General features: G+C 33.4%; 4 protein-coding genes and 1 non-coding gene across 6 annotated transcripts in view; 2 read left to right on the top strand and 3 right to left on the bottom strand.

Moving 5' to 3' along the window:
- Positions 1-1115, bottom strand: part of LOC107619301 (dnaJ protein ERDJ7) — a 2991-nt gene extending 1876 nt beyond the window's left edge. Inside the window, exons 1-6 of the mRNA XM_021111192.1 lie at positions 831-1115; positions 677-739; positions 513-579; positions 373-432; positions 218-268; positions 1-71 (exon numbers count right to left, since the gene is read on the bottom strand). Coding sequence (XP_020966851.1) covers positions 1-71; positions 218-268; positions 373-432; positions 513-579; positions 677-739; positions 831-964 — 446 coding nt within the window. The 5' untranslated portion in view covers positions 965-1115. The remainder of the gene's footprint in view (positions 72-217; positions 269-372; positions 433-512; positions 580-676; positions 740-830) is intronic.
- LOC107617833 (gibberellin 2-beta-dioxygenase 8-like) lies at positions 4605-8607 on the top strand. The gene is made up of 3 exons (XM_016319706.2): positions 4605-5202; positions 7761-8094; positions 8173-8607. The coding sequence occupies exons 1-3, from the start codon at positions 4721-4723 to the stop codon at positions 8443-8445; spliced, it is 1089 nt and encodes a 362-aa protein (XP_016175192.1). The 5' UTR covers positions 4605-4720; the 3' UTR covers positions 8446-8607.
- Positions 7588-7661, bottom strand: TRNAV-CAC. The gene has a single exon. It is a non-coding gene; the product is annotated as a tRNA-Val (tRNA).
- LOC107617832 (probable pyruvate, phosphate dikinase regulatory protein, chloroplastic) lies at positions 8601-10533 on the top strand. Its single transcript, XM_016319705.2, has 3 exons — positions 8601-9076; positions 9251-9890; positions 9974-10533. Exons 1-3 carry the CDS (start codon positions 8651-8653, stop codon positions 10075-10077), a joined length of 1170 nt encoding a protein of 389 aa, XP_016175191.1. The 5' UTR covers positions 8601-8650; the 3' UTR covers positions 10078-10533.
- LOC107617834 lies at positions 11236-14525 on the bottom strand. 2 transcript variants are annotated; one of them, XM_016319707.2, is made up of 6 exons: positions 14230-14525; positions 14011-14120; positions 13703-13906; positions 13043-13154; positions 11889-12117; positions 11236-11815 (listed from the first exon to the last, which is right to left on the bottom strand). In XM_016319707.2, the coding sequence occupies exons 2-6, from the start codon at positions 14029-14031 to the stop codon at positions 11725-11727; spliced, it is 657 nt and encodes a 218-aa protein (XP_016175193.1). In that variant the 5' UTR covers positions 14032-14120; positions 14230-14525; the 3' UTR covers positions 11236-11724. The 2 variants fall into 2 exon arrangements, with proteins under 2 accessions (XP_016175193.1, XP_020966850.1); XM_021111191.1 differs by lacking the exon at positions 14011-14120.

Raw genomic sequence — 15071 nt, 5'->3', positions numbered from 1 at the left:
CTTGTGGATTGATTTAGATACTGGAAAGCTGAAAGAATAAGAAGGAGGCCGACCAAGACAGCACGGGGATCCTGGCATTTTAACAGTATACAAATAGAATAAAATATTAAAATCAAATTCAAGTGTATATCACTTTGCAAAGAAATCGAATCCACTCATGATGTCATGTTCATTGTTCACATCCTTATTGAGTATTGAAAAGCTAAAGAAATCTCACCGTCTTGTGACCATAGTATGCTTGATAATAACGAGCAGTATTATAGAACACCTAGAATCAAAACAAGATTCATATTCAGCACTCCTTCCATAGACATTAATAGGATAGGTACGAACAATTCAAGGTCAATGTTTCAACTTTCAAGTTCCAGTTACCTCCTCCGGATGCGCAATTGCATAATCGTATTGTTCTCGAGTGGCCTCATCCTTCAAAATCTGCATCAAAACACAGCATATTTCAATCATTCAGAAGCAATTTAGGAAGTTAAATGTTACGACAAAGGATGTTAAATCACCTCGTAAGCATTGGCAATTTTAACAAACAGCTTTCGGGACTCTGGATCAGGGTTCTTATCCGGGTGACTGAAAATCATAACAATAATTAAAATTAGAAAACGAAACTCTGAAAACAGAAAGTAACATAGAGAGAGAGAGAATTGAAGAAACATTAAGCACATACTATTTCAAAGAGAGCTTGTAGTAAGCTTTCTTGATTTCTGAAGCATTAGCATTCTGTGCTACCCTGCAAATAAATTCCAAAAGTAAAATTAGATTAAAAAAAATTGTGTATATATTGGGGATGGAAAAGCAAATGGAATGGAATGTTAGCTGACCCAAGCAGATCGTAGCAATCATCTTCGTCGCAGTAGATTGCGATGGAAGGAGAGATAGTGGCGAGAACGAGAACCGCCACAAGGAATGGGATTGCGGCTGGGCGCCACCGGATCTGTGCCGGTGGCAGATTCATTTCGCCGTAAACGGTGGTGGTTTTCTGCTTTCTCTCTGCTAAGTGCTGACCAAATTGGCTTCTTCACTGTCACACGCCACACCAAATACTGAAGGCATGTTAATGCGTATGATGCATGAAACGACGTCGTTTCAATTTGCTATTGCAGTCGGAATATTTTTTTTGGTCTTGTATTTATGGTTTAGAAAAATATAGGTAAACAATAAAAATGTTAAACAATGTAAACAATAGATATATCTGATGTTTATTTTATTATTATTTAATTGGTGGTTGTTTATATTGTTCAACAAAATCATTGTCCCCCTAGCATTTTCCGGTTGGTTTTACACTGAGCTTAATTACCGTGTCCGACTGCGTGTCTCATATATTTCAGACACATTTGGACACATCTAAATACCATTACGTACAATTTTATTCTTAACATATATTTTTGAAATAAATTTAGATATAGTATATATTATTATTTATTAAAATAAAAGATATTTTAAATACTTGATATAATTAAAATAAGACATTAAAAATAATTAAAAATTTTAATTTATATTTTAATATCAATAAAATATCTTAAATACTTGATATAATTAAAATAAGATATTAAAAATAATTAAAAAAATTAATTTATATTTTATATTTATGCGTGTCTTATAAGATTTTAAAATTTATGTGTCAGACCTGTCTTATGTTATGTTCCGTGTCAATGTCCATGCATCATAGCTTATGCTCGGTATTTCCAAATGCCAAAGACTATTTTGTTGCGGACTTAAACTTCAGCTAAAGGTCTACAAAATTTGTAATACTTGTGGACGAGTAAACTCATTATTCGACCAATTTAAGTTAATTTTGTTTTTTTTGTCTGTGTTGTATTACTACTGATCTTCGAATGTTTTGGTGGAAAACATGGATCTCTCTTCTTTTTTGGCGAGGCGAGATTGCAAATCATAACATGGGCCTAAACCAGAAAAGCCTCTGGATTAAGCTATTTACTTCAATACCAAAATAAAAATGTCAGCTTACCATCTCAAATTCTATGTGTAACAAAGTTTTTTTGCTTAATTCGAAATATAAATGCAACAATTGAAGTAATTGCGACTTTGATTTGAATCTTTTCTTAGTGTTAGAGGAGTTCAAAGATTCTAGAATTGTTCCTTTGGTAGAAGCTTTGCTTAGGCAGTTAGCTACTAGATCGAATTTAAAAATATATAAAAGAACCCATGTGTATATACGATTATATCCCATCCATGTACATTCCTAAAAATAAGCATATTAGAGATTCGGACCAAAGAATGTGATAAGTGAAAGTGAGTGTTACGTATACGATTTAGCAAAAATTCCATATTATTAGCATTAATATGTCTATGTTTGTTGAGCCATGCATAATAAAACAGGTTAAATGATCTTCGTAGTTTGTGCTACTCTCTTTTTTTCTATATATCAATTGATCATACTATTTGCATTGTCAAAGACTTTTCTTTTTCTTTGTTTTGGCCTGTTGTTGGTGTTGAGCATGCATGATTGATGATTGATTTTTCCAAGCTAACAAGAAAGAAGAAGAAGAATGAATGCAGGAGCATGGTTAAGGATGAGGGAGGCACGTGGTGCATCAGGTTTTTCACTATGTGGTTCGTATAGTTTGTTTGGAATGAACCTGGTTCACAAATGGGCGGTAGGTAAGATACTACCTTGCCTGAATTGTAGACATCATAGGCCCATTCACCCTCAGGGGCGTGTTGTTCATCACGTGTTTTCCATCCTCATATCACGTGCGTCCTATCACTTATGATTGGTGAGAAGTGGGGACAAATTCTCCATAATGCACGCATGTCCATATATACCCAAGAAACCCTTTTTGGTCAACGTCTGGATTTTATGTTTGTTGAACAAGTATTTTTATACTAAGTTCACAATTAAATTTTATTATATTTTAATAAACTATTAGAGTAATTTAATTTTAATTACTGAAAAAATGGGGCTATGGCTAATTGGCTTAAATTGTCGTACCCAAACAATAAGCACATCTTCAGTTGGATAGTTAAATAATCTCGTATTTCAGAAGTAAGCTTCTTCATAAACTTGTTGCTGCTAATAAATCTAGTTAGTTTGTTAAAATTAGTCACTAAAGTCAGTCACCAATATAAAATATATGGTAGAATATAAATACATATTTTTTTTTTTACCAAAGATATGAGACTCGAATTCGCAACCTCTTAATTGAGTATGGGGAGACTATACCATTTGAGCTATTACTCATTGACAGAATATAAATACATATTAAAAATAAATTGAATTATATATGTATTTATACATAAATATATTAGTGACTGATTTTAGTAGCTAATTTTAATATACAAATAGCATTTCTCTTGCTAATATACAATTTTTATTTTGTCAGTTTTACGTACGTACGCAAAATATAGCGCCTATCGCTACCTGCTTTCATTATTGCGCATATTATTTCAACAGATTGAAAAATAGACATATGATATCCATGTGATTAATAGCGAATGGAAGAAGAAACAGCTGTATTATTAGACAAATGATGAAATTATTTTTTATATGAAACAAAAATGTAAATTTTATCGATCATAAAGGGCCGTTTGGAAATTCTAAATTCTATAAGTAGCTTTTTTTTACTTTTGACTTATGAAAAGTAGTAGTATTAATGTTTGGTGCAATTTTCAAAATCAAATTGCAACTTTTTAAGAAGCTATTTTAGAGCTTATAGAGAAGTTAAAAAAAATGACTTCTCTCATAATATTTCTACTTTTCATTACATTTCTATAAAATAAGCACTTTTAGAGTTAAAAATCCAAACACAAAATAACTTATTTATAAGTTACTTTTAACAGAGTCATTTATTATTTAAGTTATTTTATTAAAAAGAGCTTAATTAAGTTGGTTACCCAAACCGGGCCAAAACCTTATTCATTAAATGTGTTGTTGAATTGAAATACAGGCAATTGACACGTTGTAATTTTAAAAAAAAAAATATTGAAATTGTAAAAGGTTTTATGATACTCCTTATTTTCAATAAAATACTTTTAAGACCCATGTTACAAAGTAAAATTGGACAAAACAGAACAGTAGAACAAAAAATCTTGCTCATTTATGAACTTGTTAATAGATATTGTAATCAAGTATATATGGAGCAAGTGAGGAAGTGGAAGAATCTCGTGTCTAGTTTCATGTAACCATGGCACATGCATCACCTGCCTCAAAGTTCTCTCCCATATGACGTGCAAATTTTGACGTTGATGTAACCCTACATGGAGCCACTTAGTTACATTTGAATGCCGACATTGATTCAGCCAATAATGAGAAACACATTATCCGGTGTCTTTTTTTGACATTCTAATATTATAGAGTTATGCTAAGTGTAGTCGTGTACACTAAAATTAGTTATTAGTATTAAATATATGTTAGAATATAAATACAGATAAAAAACAAATTAAACTATATATATATATAATAAGTCAAAAAAAAATTTTAAAGTTTATCCAAACAAATTAAACCTGTTAACTAATTAAAAATTAATTCGGTATATTTTCTGGTTCAAATATCATTGACTCATCTTACATAAATATAATCTTTTGTAGGGACAAATTGTTCTTAACTCCCGCTGGCTATGTCCCCCCATACGTGTCTTATAAAAAAGGCCCTTATTAGAACTAATTACATCACACTTATTAGCCTTCTCTCAAACATTTTCCTTTTTCTTGAATTCCTTAGTTGACCACCGTGTAGCAAATTAAATTAAGCATGGACTCAGCTTCCACCAACCCACCTTTCCACAAGGCATTCAAAACCCTCATGGAAAAGACACAAAGAGAAAGGGAGGGTTTTGATGAGACTGAGTTGGTGGAAATTGAGGAATGCGAGCTTCCGGTGATTGATCTCAGCCCTTTATTTGAAGAGAGTGATGATGAGGTGGCGAGGGAAGAGTGCAAGAGTGAGATAGCTAGGGCTTCAAAAGAGTGGGGGTTTTTCCATGTTGTGAAACATGGGATTTCCAGTGAGGTTTTGAATGGATTGAGAATTGAACAAGAAAAGGTTTTTAAGCTACCCTTTGATGTGAAGAAGAACAACAACGACTTCAAGTTCTTCGCCGGTAGCTACCGATGGGGCAGCCCTACAGCAACCAACATTAAACAGTTTTCTTGGTCAGAAGCATTTCATATACCTTTGGCTGATATAATGGGTTCCACAACTTCTACTACTACTGGACCCAACAACACTCTTACGTAATTCTCATTCTTCTCCTTTTCATTTTTAATTGCTTCATATGCATATGCATGTCCCTACGTTCGTGTTTTTGTTTTTTGGCATAAAGAAAAGACAGAGAAGGATAAGTATTAGGTGAAAACTCAGGTGCAGTCGACTTCACGTGAAGTTGATACCTGAGAGCCGTTAAATGATTTGACTGATTTGACTAAATTTTTATCTAAGGGCTCTCAGGTATCAACTTCGCGTGGTATCAACTTCACGTGAAGTCGACTTCACCTGAGTTTTTACCAAAGTATTATTCGAAATTTCTAGCATGATTATTAATGTTCTTTATTAACTAAAAGTATTATATTCTTTTGAAAATACTATTTTTACACTAAAATTAATCATAAAAATAGCCATTATATATTTTGTGTATAAATTTTAGTGTTATTTAACTCATTTTTAATGTATATTTTATATTAATGATTAATTTTAATTTTTTAATAATTAATTTTAATATATACTTAGTATAGTTAGTATAGTTGAATAATAAATCGGAGGAATCTTCCGTGGTCTATGAGATATTAATGCATATTCCCCACCTATACACGTATTTGTCATAATAGTAGTGTTATTTTTACTCCTAGATCGTACAACACAACTTATGCCGTTATGCGATAGAGCTAAACAATAAAAGTTAACGGCTAAAATTAGAGCATATAACAGCTACATATTTTCTGTTTAACATCTTATTTTTAGTTCTATTATATTAGTTTTCTATACTTTCGTAGAAGTAGAAATAATATTTAGATCATCATGTATATGTATGTGTTGTAACTTTTAATTTGAATTTAATATGATTTATTTTTATTTTTTTTTAAAGTGTTATACTATTTAATTATTTTTAAAAACGTATTAGTATTTGGTAAGAATGTAATATCGGCTCAATTTTTTGAATACAGACAAAATTTTAATAGAATACTCAATTATTAGATTTTATGATATTTTTTAAAATTTTAGGAATGAACAATATGTCTCGGCATATTGACAATACGCCATGTATATATTTTATCATCAAATTTAATAATTGAGTGTTACATCAAAATTTTTCCAATATATAAAAAAACAAACATGTAATATCTTGTTTTTGTTTTGTTTTTGGTTTTTTTTTTTTTTAAATCAACCTCAACTTAGAGTTATGTTTGAATTAGTGATGGATAAGAAAAGTAAAATAGAGTAAAATTCTATTGAAATGGAACCTAAACTAAATGAGTAGAGTCAATCAAACAAAGGAAAAATTCTATCCCAAACTCTGCAAATTTTAAATAACCACCAGTTTCAACATTGAATGAGATTTGAGTTTTGACATTGTTGAGAACGCCAGACATAACTTTATGATGACACCTTTTGGTTCCACTTGCTTTCTTTCTCTCACGTTTCTTCCTTTTTATTAGGCAATGCTGAGTCTTGTAGACTTATCAACAGTGCTGGTGAGCTAATTCATGGTTTAGTTTATTGCCTTGGTAAAGGACTTTGGCACTGATGTTCATTGGTCTTACCATAATACCATGGTTATACAAAGTGACAACTAATCCTTCATCCATTTCATCTGGGCTAAAATCCCACCTTCCATGAATTATATATTATTACTTGTTTCCACGCATATATAGAGATATAAATTCTCACTTCATTAGGGTAAATAAACTTAAATGCATGTGAGAGTTAACATTAAAGTACGTTCATGTTAAAACATGCATGTGATCTATTTTAGTTAATGAAAATCCTAGTTCAGTTGTCTTTATGTGATGTTTATAATTAAAAATTATTAGATAATTTTATATATTTAGCCAAATTTTCATCTAAAAGCTTTTAAATATAAATTTCAAATGAAACAAACAATGCATGCGAGTCTTTGCCATTTTAATTATGTTGATCATGAGTTGTGCTGGTTAGTTTTGTTATTATCATCATTATACTTAGGTTGACTGTTATTTCCGCTCAATTCTTATAATGAGATTAACTGGTTTCAATAGTGAATCATATCTACGAATTTGTGTTTTTTGATTATTCAATAATCCATTTCTTATCATAAATCATATAAACAAAGAATTTTAATATTACTATTTCATTGTTGATATATTATTCCTTTATTGTTTTTTTTTTTTTTGGTAATGTAGACTTAGAAATAGATTTATAATCCCTATTTATTACTTATCTAGTTATCTTCACTTCTTTTTTACTGGATGAAAGACCTCTAAATTTTAAAGTTTTGTGAGTAGAATTTGCTGTGCTCCTCTGAAAGTTTGGGGAAAAAAGGAAACCGCAGGTAGAAAACGTAAAAGACATTCATATCTGAAAATTTCTGCAATTATAACAACTGCATATATCAAGTATAAAAAGATCATTAAAAAGATCATTAATGTCTGAGCCCGGGTTCGAACCGGGGACCTCTAGTGTGTGAGACTAGCGTGATAACCAACTACACCACCCAGACAAGTTGTTGCAAGAATTCGAAAAATATTTATATATTAACAATAATGAAAGAAAATTTCCTAACAAAAACTAATGTAGGTGTACGAATGAATGCTTGCAGATACAGAATCGAACAATTTGCTTGGGATGCTTATAATCTGGCACAAACTTTAGCTGATATCCTTGCTGAAAAAATTGGTGAAGAGAAGTCAAAATTCTTTCGGGAGAATTGCTTGCCCACCACTTGTTATCTTCGGATGAATCGATATCCTCCATTTCCCATGGCTTCACCTTCTCAGGTTCATGGACTTATACCACATACTGATAGTTCTTTCCTTACCATCTTATTGCTTCAAGATCAAGTCAGAGGCTTACAATTGATCAAAGATGGTAAATGGATTGCAGTCAAACCAAACCCTCATGCTCTCACAATCAACATTGGTGACTTATTTCAGGTTATTATTAATTACTTAAGACTTTATTTGCTTACTGCTATGTTACTTAATTAGCATTAATGAATGTGCTGTTACTAGGCTTGGAGCAACGGTGTATACAAGAGTGTTGAGCATCGAGTTGTGACGAACCCAGAATTTGAAAGGTTCTCAACTGCATATTTCTTTTGCCCCTTTAATGAGACTGTCATAGAGAATTGCAGCAAGCAGCCTTCAGTTTACAGGAGATTTAGCTACCAAGAATATAGACAGCAAGTTCGTGATGATGTTCAGAAGTTTGGCACCAAATTAGGGTTACCCAATTTTCTCCTTCATAATACTTGGTGTAGAACTAGTGGGTGGAAAGAAAATTAAAAATATATAATTTTAATTTCCACTACAAGTTACATAAATATATGCCAATGATTTATAACTCAAATGGCATAGTCTCCCCATACTCAATTAAGAGATTGCGAGTTCGAGTCTCCAAAAAAAAATGAAAATTATTATCCTATATGTGTTATATATAACAAAATAAATGAATAAAAGCCAAGTTCAATATTCACTACATTAAGTAGCTATGTCAGTTTGGCAATTATGTACAAACATCCACGGCGTTGCTCCAATAAGAGCATGCAATCAAACCGAACCCAAAGCGCCTGCTCGTACCAGACCCAGGGTTAGCCCTCAGCTAAACCGCTGGTCCAGGGCCCGCTCCATACGTTCTGGTCGAAAGTTGGACCGCCCGGTTCCCCGAACCCAGACTCTGGAATCCACTCCTGCTACATCGCCACCACCTCCGTCGCATCCGTTTTCTCCCCCTCTCGACTCAGACTACGCCGACACTCTCGATGGCGGCGCAGAAAGCACGGCCTCTAAGACCATCTACATCGTATCCGACGGCACCGGCTGGACCGCCGAGCACTGCGTTAACGCCGCTTTGGGGCAGTTCGATTACTGCTTGGTCGACCATGGCTGCCCCGTCAACACCCACTTGTTTTCTGGGGTAATTAGGTTTTATAATAATCAATTTATAAAATTCAAGTTTTGGTTTTAGTTGATTGATATATTAATTTTGGATACACAATGAATTAAGAGTTTGTGATTTGGAAACGTGTGATTGAGAAGTTAGAATTGATGATTATTTTGTTATGATTCGTTGGCGATTCATAATTTTCAGATTGATGATGCTGAGAAGTTGTTAGAGATAGTAAAGCAAGCAGCAAAGGAGGGTGCTTTGCTTGTGTACACTTTGGCTGACCCATCCATGGCTTCATCTGCTAATCAAGCTTGCAACTTGTGGGGTGTGCCTTCCACTGATGTCTTGGGTCCCATCACTGACGCCATTTCTTCTCATTTGGGTGTCTCTCCTTCCGGCCTCCCTCGCGGCGCCTCCGGTAGGAGCTTCCCACTCTCCGACGACTACTTTCGCAGGATTGAAGCTGTAGAATTCACCATCAAGCAGGATGATGGGGCTTCCCCGGGGAATTTGGACAAGGCTGACATTGTCCTCACCGGAGTTTCGCGAACCGGGAAGACGCCCTTGTCCATTTATCTGGCTCAGAAGGGGTACAAGGTGGCTAATGTGCCAATAGTGATGGGTGTTCAAATTCCAAGGACTCTATTTCAGGTGGATCAGAAGAAGGTTTTTGGCTTGACTATAAATCCAGTTGTCTTGCAGAGTATTAGAAAAGCAAGGGCTAAAACTATGGGGCTCACTCCAGAATCAAGGACTAATTACTTTGATATGGATTATGTTAGAGGGGAGCTTGAATTTGCAGGAAAGCTCTTTGCTCAGAATCCTTCTTGGCCAGTTATTGGTAACAAAGTTCAACTCTGTTTCAAAATACACACTGTGGTTCCAATTACTTAACAGGATGCTAATCCAGAATATCAATTACAGATGTGACTGAAAAAGCAATCGAAGAAACTGCGGCTGTTGTACTGAGGCTTTTCCATGACAGGAAGCATAAGTGTACAATGCCTAGGATCTCAAAACGCTATTAGAGATCACAATTTTCTAAAGCACCAGAATTGTATCCTGCTATCTCAGTTTCATAATATCAGTGACTGAAATTTTGGTACATTCATAATATCCAGGTACAGTTTGAGTTATGAATATACTAAATTTTCAAAGTAATTGAGAAACTGTTACGTGTTACAATCCAGAGTCTGGTGATTAGGTACAATCATTTAGAACTACTTGTGAGTGTAGATGTTAGCTAAGAGGTATGTTTCTTTACATGTCATATCAATCTACGTTATGTGGTGGCATGTAACTATCAATTTTCAAAGCTTATATGTTATTTAAGAAAGAATGCTTCTTGATCTACCACGATGAATGTTGAACAGTCTTAGTAGGCCCTGCTAAAGAGAAAAAGGTGTTTTGATACGGTGAACCTAACTGTCAATTGCAAAGCTGCAATCATCAATATATTTGGTGAATTACTCTTTCGTGAAAAATCTCATTGAGTGCAGTTCGGTAAGTAGAAATTGTTTTCATTTCCTTCAAGGGAAAGGAAGTTATGTTTCCTCCAAATTGTTGAATTACTCTATCATTGTTTGGTATCCAAACTAATGAAACATCAGCATGCTTTCAGTTGAACAATTTGTCCATTGAAACCTTCCTATATGTTCTGCTAGTTAGCTCTAATGATCTTTTCACTCAGAGTTATACTCAATGCTTAAATTATTGTATGTAACTGACTTATTTTCTTGTTATATATCTGGAATTTCATATGAATGCTAGTGTGATTGCAAAAACATGTTGAAAATATAAGCATATTTATGTAAAGGTGTTGCTATACCTAACATACCTATAGCCTCACATCACAGTTTTGCTGTAACTTTCTAAGTCTTTGCTTTGGTTAAACTTTGGGGTTGGTGTGACTCACATGGCTGTTTAACTTCTGAGAGCTGCAAACATCAATTGTTATGATGAAGTTGTTTGTTAAGGAAAAAGGATATCTAACAATAACATTCACATGCTTATTGTTTTTCCTGACCAAAATAGCCATATTAACCTAAATCATTTAAGTTTATTTTATTCCAGAAGACCAAAGTGCTTCCAAATACAGCAACACTCTTTTATCCCTGGAATTGGAAAACCCGGGCTGTAAAGGTTCCCTTTTCTTTCTGAAAAGAAAAGTTCACATGAAAATGGGATGAGCTTATAAAGTTTATTCTTCCTATTAGGATTTCATTCATCTGCATGTAAGAGCAAAAACTTAACAGAAAATGTACAAAAGGACTCAAGGAATAGAAAGAGCAAAAAGAAACACTTTCTGATCCTTCTTCAACTACACACTGAAAACATTATAGAGCAATCTCTTCCATGTGATCTTTATCTGTTGTCTTCCATTCGTATAAAAGAAATGAATATTCATTCCTTCCCCCTTTGAATTAATGCACTATGCATTGCAATTGCTTCTTGTAATTCCCGGAGAGGTAAGGTAACTGACTCTGATGTCAAATTGTTGGAAATATAGAGTAATCTTTACAACTTGAGAAACTTTGGTTTTCACTGTCTGTGTTGATTTTCCTGTTTCCTAGTATTTGCTGCATTTCTGGGACTCTAACTTGTATTTACGCCAGAGTCGACTGCCCCATTGTCGAGTTCGCTTTCTTCTAAGTCTCAACAGCAAAAAGATTGAGTTACTGCTGCAAATCAGCCCCATATTCATCTGGGTTTTGCTTGCTGATAGCAAGAGTGAAGAATATCAGCAACAATGTTCCCATGCTTGATCTGTTACAGTACACAAACATAAGCACATAACATTGGTGAAGTTGTATGATAATTGAGCTATATAGTTTCTTACAAGGTGGCAAAGATAAGAAGAACCCTTTTAGGGTCAAGGAGCCATGAAGAATGTCTTCTGAAACTGTTTCTCCGAGTTGCCAACTTGCTTTCACTGGTGGGTGTGCTGCACATATTACTGGCAGTGATTGTAATCTGATGATGGCTCTGAGGAGGGTTTGTGTTTGTGGATTGATGTGTGGACCCCACTGCCGTTGACTTTTCAAGTGTGTTACACCCTGCCATAGCAGCTGCATATCCAAATATGAATACTATGAATGAACCAAGTTCATGATAATGACATTATTGACAAGTATCTCTGGCTTCTAGCCCCAAGTATGGGGTGCCAACTACTTATTAATATATCTCTTGCAACCTCTTTTTTCCTATGCACTTGTGATCAAACAGTTAATTCAATTTTCCATAATGTAAATGGGTTGACTTGGCTAAATTTGACATGTTCATGTAGTAGGTTTCCTTGTTTCCACCCTAACTAATCCTCAACAACCAAAAGCCCAAGCCAAACTAACATTAAATTTCAACAGCTCCTGTATAGTTTTCAAGTTGCATGATCTCAGTTGTTGAGTATGAATTATGATAATGAGAATTATAATAATAATGATAATAATATATAATATATATATATGTAAGAGAGATCACTGTCCAGCAATGTGAGGTGTAACAACAAATCAGAGGATACCCAACTTGGCCTGACCTTAGTACAGGTTGGTGATCAAATATTTTATTATAATCCCATTTGCAATCTGCTCCCATTGTCCACATAATACAATTATACATATCAAAGCAACAAATTTCATAAGGGTCAAAACAATAGGAACAATAGGCCTGCTGATAATAATAATAATTATTATTATATTAAACTTTCTCCTAAACTCCAAAGACCCGGAAAAGGAAAGAAAAATTAGTCCTAACTTTCATGTGGCGATTCATTTGGTGATTTGGTCTAAGGTTCAACAGAAGAAACAAAAACAAATTTGGATGTATACATGATCATGCTGTACTCAAATTATTGAATAGGTTAAGTTTATCTTTAAACATATAAAATACTCCAAGAAAATCAAACTCCTCAAGAAACAAAAGAGACTCTATAATTATAATTATTATTATTATTTATTTAATTTTTAATTGAATTGAAGTTTGAAAGGGCAATGGTACCTTTTGGTGAGGATGTAGTTGGAACAGTGTCTCTTTCATGAAGTGAGACATTTCCATTCACCTTCCTGTCTCCACCACGCTGAGAACCTTTCCTGGAAAGGCTCCTCTGCAACTATGTTGTTTAAGAAATAAATAAAATCAAATCAAATTTAAAAAAGATAAATGGATTATACCATGTTTATTTACTAAGAAAAATAGAAAGAAGAAATCCCAAGTATATAATCAAACAAGGCAACTATATTGGTTACGTAAGAGATACACAAAGTTAAAATGGTTAAACTTAATTTAATTGATTGCTCTCTTATTTCAACGCTTTCATTAATTTAAAAATTGTAGCCAAAGCAGGAAGAAGTGGGAAGTAGTAATAATAATGGTTTGAAAATGACATTCGATTCCAATGGCCGCAAAGGTTCAATGGAAGTTCATGATAAAAATTAAGAAAAAAATAAAATAAAAAATAAAAAAGTCTTTGTTTTACCCTCTCATTTTCAATTAACAATAATTCCACCGTTCATGAAATGTTTGACATTCGTATTTATTTAATGTCTCATAATATTTTATAACTAAAATTACAATTTATTTTAGAAAAAAAAAACATAACAGAGCAGTGACACAAAAATATATGTGAAAATTAGATTAAAAAGAAAAAAAAAAACTTACTGTGATTCTGGGATTAATATTGGAGGAATCTTTGTTGATGGGGGAAGAGAAGGAATCCATATCAATGACAAAGCTATCAACTTTCTCAGCTGTGTATTGATATGCGTTTATGTGATCAGAAACAGAGATTCTCTGTGCTCCACTCTCCATCTTCTTCTCTTCTGATTCCAAAGCTGATGAAAAAGAAGAAGAAGAACTCGAATCCTGCAAGAAAAGAACCAAACCCCATCAACCATCAAGAAATTAAACAAGACCAACAAGAATTCAATGAAACAGTTATACAAAGAGACAGGAATAATAATTCTCACCAACTTTGGAATATCTTCCATTTCTAATTTCACTTTCTTGTTGTAAGTAGTTGTGAATATTTCAGCTATGTGTATTGAATGGGATTATTATAACTATGAACATACAGCACCTGCTTAATGAACATGAACCTCAACATAAGTCACAATACCCAGAATTTTCTTTGATTGGATAAAAATTAAAAAATAAATAAATGAATGAATAAAAAAAACAGAACTTACAGATATAGGGGATGCTGAAATTCTCTTGAAAAAGGGTCTGATCTTAGGAACTAGTTACGGTAGTTGATGATATATGGAAGAGAAGAAGTGACTTATAACTACTAAGTTATTTGTCTGAATATAGAAAAGGCTAAGTGGCTAGTTTTGATTGGAAGAAAAAAATAATGGGGCGGAGAAAGAGTGCAAGAGGAAGAAACAGAGACAAATAGTTTTCAGCTTAAGATTTAGAAGGAGAGCGAGAAACGCATCATCATCATTATCATTATCGTTAACATTATCGTCATCACCATCATCAAGTGGGGCTTTGCTCTTTCTTTAAACAAACATAAATACAACATCACACTATTTAAATTTAATAATAAGAAGGGTTTAATTTTAATGCACTAATATTATTTTACACTATTAATAAAAATAATAGTTATTTTTGGGGAGTGAATCTTTTTTGGTGAAGAAAAAATTGGATGGTGTCAATTGTGATCTCTCACCCTTTATTGTTTTCTCTCTCATATTTATTTTTGGTCCCACTTATAAAGTTAACGGTGAGAGATCACACTTCATTTCCTCAAGTGTTAAGAAAACTGGAGAGGATCCATTTCCTTATTTTTGATGATATAATATTACGCAATTAAATATATGTGTAAAATTATTTTATACTAATAGTACATTAAAATCAAGTGTCAGGAATTCGAACCCCGCCTTGTGTATGCAGCAACTCGTTGGCCAGCGACAGATCCTTAAATGGAGCTCAAATCCGCAACGGATTAGTCCTTAACCTGTCGGATTGGGGGATATCGTTTGGGTAAACCTAAAAATAATAATAAAAGATAGTACAAAACGTGTTA

This window comes from Arachis ipaensis, chromosome B09 (genome assembly GCF_000816755.2).
Source record: "Arachis ipaensis cultivar K30076 chromosome B09, Araip1.1, whole genome shotgun sequence".
Taxonomy (NCBI): domain Eukaryota; kingdom Viridiplantae; phylum Streptophyta; class Magnoliopsida; order Fabales; family Fabaceae; genus Arachis; species Arachis ipaensis.
The sequence above is the reverse complement of the archived record's forward strand: the minus strand, read 5'-3'. Positions and strand labels throughout refer to the sequence as shown.